Source organism: Pantherophis guttatus, chromosome 2 (genome assembly GCF_059756535.1).
Source record: "Pantherophis guttatus breed Tessera chromosome 2, ASM5975653v1, whole genome shotgun sequence".
NCBI lineage: Eukaryota > Metazoa > Chordata > Lepidosauria > Squamata > Colubridae > Pantherophis > Pantherophis guttatus.
In genome coordinates, this window is record NC_142064.1 from 64,456,807 (window position 1) to 64,469,458 (window position 12,652).

At 36.6% G+C, this 12,652-nt stretch overlaps 1 protein-coding gene across 2 annotated transcripts in view; it reads left to right on the plus strand.

Annotated features, from left to right (window-relative positions):
* RASEF (RAS and EF-hand domain containing) overlaps window positions 1-12,652 on the plus strand; it is a 35,377-nt gene that overhangs the window by 1,389 nt on the left and 21,336 nt on the right. For both annotated transcript variants that reach the window (XM_034410170.3, XM_087886092.1), the window contains exons 2-3: window positions 10,610-10,756; window positions 12,529-12,619. In XM_034410170.3, the coding sequence (XP_034266061.2) occupies window positions 10,610-10,756; window positions 12,529-12,619 (238 nt within the window). The remainder of the gene's footprint in view (window positions 1-10,609; window positions 10,757-12,528; window positions 12,620-12,652) is intronic.

A 12,652-nucleotide genomic window follows, 5' to 3' on the forward strand; every position in this document is an offset into this window, starting at 1 on the left:
TTTGGTATTTGCTGTTCCCATTGAAAATCATCCCTGTTAGAAGAAGTGGCATATGGTAGCATCAGCAGATAGCTAGAGAGGGCAGCAGAAAAATGACAGGGGAATTTTTGTTTTTGTTTTAATGATGCAACACATACCTTTGAAAACTCTCATCTAGCAAGCCTGCAAGGTGCCACGTTGCTCCTAGTCTTTTCTTGTTAGTGCAAGTAAATAGAGGTGCTCTGCTCAGATTTCAAGTCTTTTCTTATGATTCTAAAAGAATCTCATTCTATTTTCTCTTGGTACTGCCTACCTCAGCTGATCACTTTGCAGTCTCCAGGTTTTGTGGGAGTCCATCAAGCACATTTCCAAGCTAGTATACTTTCTTATACCTGTCTTGATTCTTCAAACAGCTGTTCCTGGGCAGTGAAAAGCAGAACAAACAAACAAAAATCAATCAAGTGAATTTTACCAAGTGATAGTCCTGCTTGAAGTCAGATTTTTGATGTATTCAAAATTCTTTTTATAGTTAAAATGTGAAAAGTTTGTTGTTTGGCTGTTCAAAGATGTCCGTTTATTTAGACCTATATGGTTTTAGTATTGTGAAAATAATTCTTTGGTTGAGTTTTGTATCATGTCTCCCTGAGCTGTATCCTGAATGTACAAATAGCAAGTTTTCTTCACTGGAGCATGAGAACAAGCCAATAATACAGTGTCTTTTTTTTTTTTTTTTTGAAATGCTATTTCCCAGGATATTAGCACCATATTAGGAATATTGCCAACAAAAACAACAAAGATTTCCCAAACAACTCTATGGTTCTTTTGGAGAACAGATTATCAAAGAATATTAAATGTCTATGGAGATTCTCAGTCATCCAGGTCCTGGTTGTCCCAAAAGTGCTTTTTGAAAAGGCAACCGGACTTTCTGCAAAACGTCTTCGAAGAAAAACCAGAAAGTCCAGTTGCCTCTTGAAAAAGTACTTTTGGGGACATCAAAGGATATTGTATCATTAGGAACTTTCAGAACAAGAGTCAAAACATCCTTCAGGCTATTACTCTGTCTTAATTCATATTTAGCAAAGTACATTAAATTTCACTCAATTTGAACTGATTTCATGCCAATCTCAAGTAAGGTGCTCAAGAATGGGAGAAGGGTGCACACATGGCCAGCAAACTACAGTATGACCATTTATGAAGTAGATGAATTAGTGATATGTTGTGGTCTGTTTGTCTCTCTCTCTCTCTCTCTCTCTCTCTCTGTCTCTGTCTCTGTCTCTCTCTCTCTCTCTATCTCTCTATCTATCTATCTATCTATCTATCTACCTACCTACTACCTACCTACCTACTGTATATTCATTTCTCATATTTAGCAACTGCCCATCTCCTACATAAAGTGACTCTGAACAGTACAAATAGTATTCATATGTATTTTGCTCCACCATCAAGGCTTATGCTATGTTTCTAACCATTGCTTCCCACTCTTTTAGTTTAAATTAGGCTATCAATAATAGCATAAACCTGACTTAACTCGGGCTTTAACAGAGCTGATTGGTGGTCACAAGACTTGCGTGAATTATAATTTTGAGGATTTCAGATGTGTTGGATTGCATGTTTTAGCTATCCTTCTCAGCATGGCTACGCTGACTAAAATGGATGAATTACTGCATTTTGCAAGCGCAGTCATAACATTAAGAGTTTACTTTTTAAACAATATTAAAAGTTTGTGCAATAGATCTCACTTTTAAACTTTTGCTTGAACTTAATGCTTGCCAATTAGGACAGGGATTAAGAATTACTAGAACTCTCAGCAGCACTAGCCAATACAGTGATTAGGGATGCTGTAAATTATAGATCAGTACTATAGTACTGATCAGTACTATCAGTACTATCAGATCATATACTTTCTTTTAAATTATACTTTATAGAATTTACTGCAAAGGTGTAGCTAAATAGGTGTACATGTTTTTAGAAGAGCTATGTAGGTGGTGGAATGAGATTTGTGCACGAAGAGTTTGTGTAAGCATCTGCCTTTCTTACCTTAGTACCATAGAGACAATGTTTGCTCTCTGTAGTCCAGCTAATTTGGTTTAATAAGACAGGAGAACAAATGGCAATTCCTTTATTAGGCATAAGTGTATAGACGTAATGCGTCTGAATTCTGAATACCAGTCCTCATGTATTGTTTCAAGCAGAATGATACTCAGAACAAAATGGATATGATCCCCAAAGAAGTAGGGCTGCTTATTGAAAAACCAAATGTTGTTAATGACGTTTTAAACGCTCCTTTAATTTACAGGGTTTTTTTTAAAAAAAAATATAGAATTAAAAAAATTATTTTTTCCTTGCTGATATTTCAGTTAATGAGTTGATGCTAGGTTGCAGACTCAAGGTGTGCATTGGTATTATCTAGCTACGTAGGAATTACAATATGTATCATGCCTTTCATTCAGGAGCTCAAGGCAGTATATATAGCAATAACAATAGCACTTAGACTTATATACCATTCCATAGTGCTTTGCAGCACTTTCTAAGCAATTTACAAATGTCAGCATATTGCCCCCAACAATCTGGATCCTCATTTTACCAACCTCGGAAGGATGGAAGGCTGAATCAACCTTGAGCCAGTCAGGATCGAACTGCTGGCTGCGGGCAGAATTTGCCTGCAATACTGCATTTTAACCACTGTGCCATTATGGCTACTTATATAATATTTCTGCCTCCTAATTTTTCTTATAGCAACAATTCAGGTTGGGCTGAAAATAATGGTCACCTAGGGAGTTTTTCGGGTGAGGATGATTTAGAAGTTGAGTGTCCTCATTCCTAGTTCAACACTGCATTGGCTTTCACTGGAAGGGGTGATATTGTGAATAGCAATATGTTCATCAAACATTATGAACAATATGTTCAAGGCGTTTTGAATAGATTATTTTTTTAAAACCAAAGCCATAGTGAAAGAAAGGTGTATATAAGGAATGGGAAACTCACCACTCTCCAGGTGGTTTGAATAACAACAACAACAAGAACTACAACAACAACAACTTTATTGTCATTGTACGTGTATATACACTATACCCATGCAATGAAATTCACTTAACACCCAAAGACCAGGTCCAACACACATAACAATCCCCAAACATACCCTCACCCACTACAAATTCTGCACCCCTAAACCACCCAAACATTCACACAACGGACCAAGTAATGCGGTCCAAGAGCTCAATAATGGTGGCCCTTTAGTTCATTGTTGAGTGCAATTATAGCTCTGGGATAAAAACTATTCAGAAAATGTGTGGTCCGAGTTTGAAGCAACAGTACCAGAATATATGAGAATTGTCTGTCTTGAAAAAGGCTTATTGAAAATATAGATAGAAGTATCCGAAAGGCATCGGGTAGCAACTTCTGTATAAATATTGAACCTGAGGCTTGATTGCTATATTTAGACATAAAAACACCTACAAATAGTCCTCAAGTTATAGTTGGAATTGGGATTGGAATGTCCATTGCTAAGCAATATGGGCATAAAGTGTGACATTACATGACTGCATCACTTAGTGATGACAATCCCAGCAGTCCCTATTGCCATCATTAACCAAATCCCACTGGTTGTTTGGTGAGAACCCACCTGATCCCAGCCATTCCTAGCTGGGTCCCTTCTAGCCCTGAGCCTCAGTAAGGGAAGAGACTATTTCTTCTGCCTCCTCTTCAACTCTCTGTACCTCCCATCTCACCTTCCCATCCCCCCACCCTGTCTATTTGGACCCTGGCAAAGCTGCATTTCTCTGTGATGGCCATACTGAGGCTAAAGTAGAGGCCCAGGAATGGTGCCAGACTGCTAAAACTGCTGAAGGCACTGGTCTTCTGAGGAATTCCCCTGTGAAGGATGGTCCAAAGGGCAGAGATGGGAAGAAGGTAGGTGGTGGGGAAGTTGAAGCACCCAAATTTTAATCAAGTCCCTATGGTGGTGCTACAGCATCTATAACTTCAGGGACCAAATCTTAAGTACCATTCTTTCAGCACTGCCTTAACTTTGAATGGTCGCTGAATGGATGATAGTTAAGCAAGAACTACCTATATTCTGATTAGATTCCCACATTGTGCTAAAAAGTGATTTTGTTTTGTGTGATACATGAATCCAGTCAGTTGTGATTTGTTGAACACAGGACTAACAAATCATGTCTTAATGTGAACCAAGCTGTAGAAAGAAGAAAAAAGTAACCTTCCTACCTTAGACCAGGGGTGGGTTCTAAATTTTTTTACTACTGGTTTTGTGGGCGTGGCTTGATGGTTATGTGACAGTGGGCATGGATTGATGGTCATGTGACTGGGTAGGCGTGGCCAACTCAATGTCACTCACGTCAAGGGGTACCTCCCCTGGCGCCTCCCCTCCCAGCCATTCCTTATCACACCCAGCCTCAAAGTATCTATAGTTCTGTAAAAATGTTCACCTTTTTTCAAGTTTATTTTCTACATACTATAGATGCACTTTCATGGACCACTGAAAGGAAGAAATGGCTCACGTGCTTTGCCCAAGAGTGTGATAGGCAACAGGCTTTTAAGGGGCTGCCAGAAAAAAAAAGGGGGGGCAATGTATTTTCCAAAGCACCAGAAGACAAAATAAGAAGCAATGTATGGAAACTGAACAAAGAGAGAAGCAACCTAAAAATAAGGAGAAACTTCCTGACAGTGTGAACCAATATAGGTGCAGAAATATTTCAGTCATAATTTCACATATAAAATAGCCATTCGTGTAATACATCTTACATATTGTTCAAAACAGTCATTAGTATTATGGCTGATGTTTGACACCAAGCCTAAAAGTCAAAAATTACAAGAGTGCTTCTTTCTCTGTATGTATACAAAACATCACATACCAGGAATAGCATATTAAAATGGACTTATGCAGTGGTGGGTTTCAAAATATTTTACTACTGGTTCTGTGGGTGTGGCTTGGTGGGTGTGGCGTGGCAGGTGTGACCGGAAGGATACTGCAAAATCCCCATTCCCCCCCCACACTCCAGGGGAAGGTTACTTCAAAATCCCCATTCCCTCCCCAGCCCACTAACCTGCTCTGAGAAGGAATCAAACTCCCCCCTCTTCTTTTCCCCAAATAAAATATTAGTCATAAGAAAAGGCTCCCAGAAAAGCAAGGAAAAATGAAGCTGCTAACAAGGAACCTGCCTGATACTCATTCCACATTCCTGCCAGCTGCATAAAGAAAACTTTGTAAGAAGAAAACAGTTACCAGTGCTTAGAGATAATAGAAAGTTCGGCTCCATTTATAAGCAGGCAGAAAACTCATTCAAGACAGGATATTTCATAATGGAAATCACCCAAACCTTTTTAGAAAAACAAAGCCCATGTTGCACAAACCTCAAAACTTCAAAAACATAGTACCATATAAGAATCCCTCCTCTTATCCAGTTTGTTGTTCAGCTGACCCAGAAACGAACTGCTGAATATCACTTCGCTTCTGCAAGCAAAAACCTCCTTCCAGCAGCTGCTTATTGGCTTGTCAATTTAAAGCGACTGCATCTCCCCCCCCTTCTTTGCCAAGTGATCTCCTGGCTGAGAAGGGGGTCCTGATTTTTTCCTTCTAGCTGATCAGCTGGGAGTTGGGAGGCAGCGAATAGATTGGGAGTGGGGCCAGGCAGAGGTGGTATTTACCGGTTCTCCGAACAACTCAAAATTTCTACTACCGGTTCACAAGAACCGGGGAGAACCGGTAGTAACCCACCACTGCCTTAGACCATATAATCTAGTTATCACTTCCTCAGTCATGGGTGGTATTCAGATAGATACTAATCAGTTTATGAGTTTAGTCATTCCTTTGAGTATCTATTTCAACTATTGTTGTATCAAACACAAACTAAATGTTAATGTTAGCAGTGATTTCTACCCTTTCAAACAGTAACAAATCCAAACTGAATTGGAAACCTTCTTCATACTTTCAGAAAGTTTTTATAGATAGAAAAATGGAAAGATATGCAGATTTTCAGAGAATAATTAAATGTTGAAAAGTCTGAATCAAGTTATTTTGTGAAATATTAATATGTAATTATTGGTTACCATTTTATATCATTATAATAACCACATACTGTACTTATCTCCAGTTCTTTCTCTTCTCTTCTACTATTTTTCTTTCTATCTTATGTGAAGTTGAAGTATACCAAACATGTATATTATTATTGAGGAGATGGGTTTTTGTTTTTTTTTTGCTTGATTATGTCAAGTCTGGATCAATTCTTGTGACCCCATAAATTGATATCCTCTTAGATGATCTGTTCTCAACATAGCCCTTAAGTTATGTATAAAATTATATCTAGTTTTCTTACCCTTGGGATAGAATCTAGTTCCAATACATAAAATATAGCATAGTGGTTAAACCAGTTTGAAGATGATTTATACCTGCCTTTCAAATCACTGTCTTGCAGATATGTTTGACTAGATACTAGAACTTCTTACTGATCATATCTGAATTCTGAGAATGTATTCTGACACATTTACAGAATATGTATAGGGAGATAGGGAACCCCAAATGTTTACATTGTACAAATAAACCAGGACAAAGTTATTTGGCAATATGCAGTTTTTTGAATTGTGATAATAAAAATGTTCACAGTTCATGAAATTTAATATCAGGATTAAAGAGATAACTTCCAAACACTACTTTCAGACACCGTACATGGGATACTATTTTCATAACGTAATAGTGAAAAGAAATTACAAATAGGATGATAGATTTTCAGAGGAACTTTGAAAAACTGAATTCAGCATTGTTCCTACAACTGATGCTATAAAATATGTTGGTTTACAGTTCACTTCCAGCCAGCATGATAGTAAGAATTATCATCCAACCGACATGCACAGATGTCCAAGTTGTTGGAGCTGGGATGGAAGACTTATTCTACCTGTCCCCATTCATGATTTATTAAATGTGCTCTGTAGAGCACAATGTGTCTGTGGCAGAGGGTCAATTATAATAATGGTCAATAATAATAATAACTGCAGGAAGATTGCAGAGACTGACTACAAAAAATGGAATGGCAAAGTAGCAACAATGGTGTATAAGAATATCTTGAAGAAATACCACTTGCCTGCAAACAAGAACAGGTGGAACTACAAAATAGATAAATAAATAAAAAAGACAAAAGGCAAAATGCTCTGGAACTTTAGAATTCAAACAGGCAAACAATACCCCAGGCTTAACAATTTTTATTTATTTTTTTATTTTATTTATATGTCGCCCTTCTCCGGAGACTCAGGATGGCTTACAATGCGTTAAGCAATAGCCTTCATACTTTTGTATAATTGTTGATTAAAAAAGATAAAAAAGACTGGGAAATTGACATTGCATACCCAGAGCCAACAAAATAGAAGAAAATGTGGTAGAGAAAATAGCAAACTATACTGTAAAGCAAATATTTTACTGTAAAGCAAAATATACTGTAAAGCAAATAGAAGTAGAACAAATATGGTAAAAGAAAGCAAAGAGAGTGAAACCAGTAGCAATAGGCACCTTGCATTCAGTCCCAAAACATTTGAAATACTATTTGAACACCATTGGCAGAATGGTGACAGAATCACCATCGGTTAATTGCAAAAGGCAGCTTTAGTTGGAACAGCTTACATCCTGCCACAATACCTTTAATATTATTATTAAACAATATCTACAGTACCTATCCAGGTCCTTAAAAAGGACTGGATAGATGGATAAAAATGCCAAATCCAGTTTAAATATCCGGCTGACATCATAATACTGATTCGGAGCCCTTGGAGCAATAGTTAAAGGACTCCCTTGATATCTGGAAATATTGAATTTATCGAACTTGAGTACCCTCATTTAATAAAAAAACTCCACCCTGCTTGGAACTGCCTAGATTCCTTGATACTACCTTATTAATGTTTAGCTCCTTGGTTAGGACTCAAATTATTAAGTTTCTACCAATCTGGGAATCCAATCGTACATTACTCAAATATAATTCTGTACATTTTAACTCCAATCTTCTAGATGCCAACCAGTTCCACTAGCTGTCAATTATTTAAATTGGCGAATTTATACATGCTTCAGTTTGTTCAAAATCAACAAGGATGTTGGCTTTGAGTGTAGTTTTTTTTTTTCCTTTTTCTTTTTTAAATGGCTGTGGTGACGATTTGCCAGTATTACTGCATACTTGATATATCGGTATTTAGGTCAGTCTTGTAATTATCCTTCATTTTTTAAAAAAGAAGCCTTCCCTATCCTTAGAGCTCCTTAGGTTTTTCTAGGGAATTGTTTTGAATTTGATTTCCCTTCTTCCACCTGACTGTTTTGTGTAAATGTAGGCCACCGAAAGCTCCTGAATGGAGCTGTTAATTGGGTCAGTGAGAAACAACAAAACCATATTAAGATTCTGTGATCAAATAACCGGAGCAAACTTTGCAGTCACCATTGTACTGAATGTTTACGACAGCAGCTTTTCCAAGCGGAGCTCAGCAGGCCTACATGAAGGAGCTCAGTGGAGGGAATCATATCTTTCAGCTTTCCTTCGTTCACGTTTCTGGTTTGTTTAATCTTCTGGAGATGAAAAACCCACAAGAACAGCAGTTGTGAGATAGTTCAGAGAAAAAAACAATAGGTAGGACTATTGCTGTAAGGCAACAGCATTGTAAGGCAATGCTGTTGCCAGATCTCAACATGAGAATTAGTTTTAGGACTCAGCTGTTTTTAAACCCTAGTTTGGTGTTACATTGAAAGCTGGTCAAAGAAAATCTCTATTAGCTTGATTTATTATGAACTAAGTATTGAAATAGGGTTGCTGCCAGATTCCCCTGGTTATTGACCATTGTAGATGTCCTGAAATGTAACACTAATATCATATAGATTTTGGTAATATAAGATGGTGAAAAAATGAATTAAATAGTTTTAAATGGCTTTTTTGTCCAGTATATCTCTTATTTAAAATTAACTTATTACCATTGTCAATTTTCAGTTTATTATATTTGTGTTTTAAATAGAATTGTCTAGATTGTACTACTTGCATTGTCACGCTCCCTTGAACCCATAAAAAGCATTGCAATGTTTTCCCCTTTCTGGCAGCTGAGGATAACATTTTATGCATTGAATGAATTGATCCTTATCCATGTAAAGTTTTATGCAATAAATATTTTACCAGATTTAGAAACAGGTATGATAGTCCTCGACTTACAACAGTTCGTTTAGTGATTGTTCAAATTTACAACGGCACTGAAAAAGTGACTTATGATTGTTTTTCACATTTACAACTGTTGCAGTATCCCCATGATCACATGATCAAAATTCAGATCCTTGGCAACTGATTCGTATTTATGACGGTTGCAGTATCCTAAAGTCATGTTGTCACCTTTTGTGATCTTCTGACAAGCAAAGTCAACGAAGAAGCTGGATTTATTTAACAACCTTGTTACTAACTTAACAATTGCAGTGATTCGCTTAACAACTGTGGCAGGAAAGGTCGTAAAATGGGGCAAAACTCACTAACAAATACCTCGCTTAACAACAGAAATTTTGGGTTCAATTGTGGGTGTACGTCGAGGACTACCTCTATACTAGTTCCAGGCTGCATATCATTCTGACAAACTTTGATTTTAAGATCTTTCAAAATCCCTTTCAACCTCAACAGCCCAAAATCAGTGATTTATTTGCTACCATTTTAAGGCAGGGCTTAGCCCTAAAGTGCATGTAATGCAATTTAACAAACATCAAAAGGGGTAACATCTCCTCCCAATCCATAGAAAACCTTGCATCCATTCACATGTGTGATGTGTTTCTTCTTCATAAGAACTCTACTACCCATTTCAGCCCTTGACTTCCTCTTCCCATATCCATTAGCAGGAGAATTAAACTCAAAATCTCTTTACCCAAGCATTTAAGTTATAAAAATTTAAATTCACCACATGGATTAAACACATACATATATGCAATACTGGAGAAACTTTTATGAATAAAGATGCTAACAGGAAGGAATCAGGTTTTCCCTTCACACAGGAAATGCTTCTAGTATAGAATCAGATCACTGTCCCACCCAGTCAAAATCTATCAAGTTCATCAAATGAATGGTCTGGATAAGCCTCACCTTTCTGATATCATTCAAATTATATCTTTCTCTGTCAGGAACGAAAGATCAGGTTCATACATGAAAATTCAATTAAGCTGATTTATTACTAAAAGCCTATGCACAGGAATCTTAACTAAAGTTCAAACACCTGGTTAGAATTAGATAAGGGTCAACAGCACGGGGGAGGAGGGCAAGACTTAATACTCTTATGTCTAAGTAGGGATTCTAGACTGATCCATCTTTTTCCTCAGCCCCCAGGTTCTGCCATTCCTTTCCCTACAATCTCTGGAGATGTTTTGATTCTAGGATAGATTAAGATTACAGTGCTTACACCAAAATAATGTAAATCATATTAACAAGTAATATGTCTCTTTTTTGCCATCTGTAATTTGCTATTACTTATGAACTAATCGACCTATTTTTTAAAACCCTATTTGTAAAATCTTAATAAAAAGTCTGTGCCATCTACCCATTTTCCTTGACATCACCGTGTAAAATATATTATTTCTTAATAAATCTGCAAAACATTTAATACTTGATTTCTCTCCCATTTCTAGACAAGAGCAGGTCTGCATTCTGTATCAGAACATCAATATAGTGGAACCACGATTAATTCAACCATATGAAAATGTTATTAAGAACTTTATTAGAGAGATCAAGCTGCAGAGTACAGAAATGGAGACCTTGGCCATTGCTGTAAAAAGGTAGATAACTGGGTTTGTACTTTATAATGAAACTATATTAGAATAAATTATTCAAATCTGAAGTGGGCAAGTATCCTCTAGAACTGTGGACATATCTACATCTGCATCAAGTAAATAAAGAGTGTCCATACCATATCCAGAGCACTACTGGATTCAAATACTTCTATCAGTCCCAGACAACAGAGCTGATGGGAAGGGATTAGAGGAATTGGAGTACAAGGTATTTGAATTTGTTTATCCATGCTTTAAATACCCAATAAATCATGGGGTGAAGAACAAATGTATTATAAAGGTCATGCTATCATGACCCTTGCAAATGATTAAATATGCTTTGTTTTATAATTTGTGAACGAACATCCGTATGTTTTCTAAAACAGCCTTTTCAGAACAGGTATCTCTAACTTAACTTTGAGATTTCTGATCACAAAGAATTTGAGGCTGAAGGGAAGAGAAGGAAGAATTAAGTGAAAAATGTATTGCTACATAGAAATTAGGAATTTGGTTTATTAATGGTTAAAACACTAATTTTCTCAACAAGGCACAAACTAGGCAGTAGCTTCCCAAATACTTGGACCACAAGTATTTTAGTTTTAGAATGGCAGCCCTATCAGTTGAGTTTCAGTTGGTGGAAGAGATGGCACAACACTGATAATACCTAATCTTATTTCAAATCCTATGCAATCATTTTGCACTTCTATACTTATGCAAAGAAGCCTTTGTCTTCTCGTGCTCCTAAGTCTTCTCCATTGAAGAGAGTTGCATGTGTACATTCCCTGCATTCTTTCTGAGACAATTTCTCCTGCCAGGATGAGATTCTGATGCCACTAATAGAGCCTGGTCGTCATATTACTAGTGGACATACCCTGTTTCCCCCAAAATAAGACATAATAAGCCCAATCAGGCTTTTGAGTGCATGGCAATAAGGCCAAGCGCTTATTTCAGGGTTCAAAAAAATATAAGACAGGGTCTTATTTTCAGGGAAACATGTATATAGGGCTTCAACTTAGTGATAAGATGTGAATTCTGCTATTATCTGCATTCCGTCAGTTTTTTTCTGCTGCCAACATTCTGAGACTATATGTACTATGTTTCTTTCCTATATCTTGCTTTTAATTTTGGCTCATTGGTATTTTCCAGTGAATTATGCTATAGGTGGAAATAAAATAGACTATATAATCTGTAATATATGTATTAATTTGTAGTCTTTGGAGTTATGGTATCAATGTGATAATTCATTTACATCCACATCAATTTCACCTAGAGAGATTTAGTGCCTAGTATTGCAAGGTCAGACCTTTGTGCAGATACTGTAATTTGCTTATTGCTGTGAGGAATAGAAAAACTTAGGTTCAGAGTTGTATGAAGACAATTTAGATATTTTTTAATTGTAAATTGATTTTAGTTGGGGTGTTTTAAATTTAATTGGGCCAAAATTTGTCTAATTCTTTTAAAAAAAATTAAATTTTGTATGTGATGTTTTTATTTTTGGCTGTTCACTGCCCTGAGTCCAGTAGGAGAAGGGCGGTATAAAAATTTAATAAAATAATAAATAATCAATCCCTATAGTTGCTCAATACTGAAGATCTTTGATAAACAGGATAATTGGTTATGAAAGGCAATTTACGTGTCTCTTTTATCAATATAATGTCACATTAGCTACAGGGAAGGTCCACCAGTTAATTAAAGATGGGAATATAGTCTGTTCTCCTGATTTGAAACATATTGCCCCAATTATTTTTAAGGTTGTTTTATGTGAGTATTCACTTTTATAGAGCACAAGATAAAGCAGCCATGCAGCTTGGTGAACTAGAAGAGGAGATGGAGCAACGCATACAGGCTACAGAACGTAAAGTCAAGAAGGAGGTGATTAACTAATACTTAAAATACTAATGACTT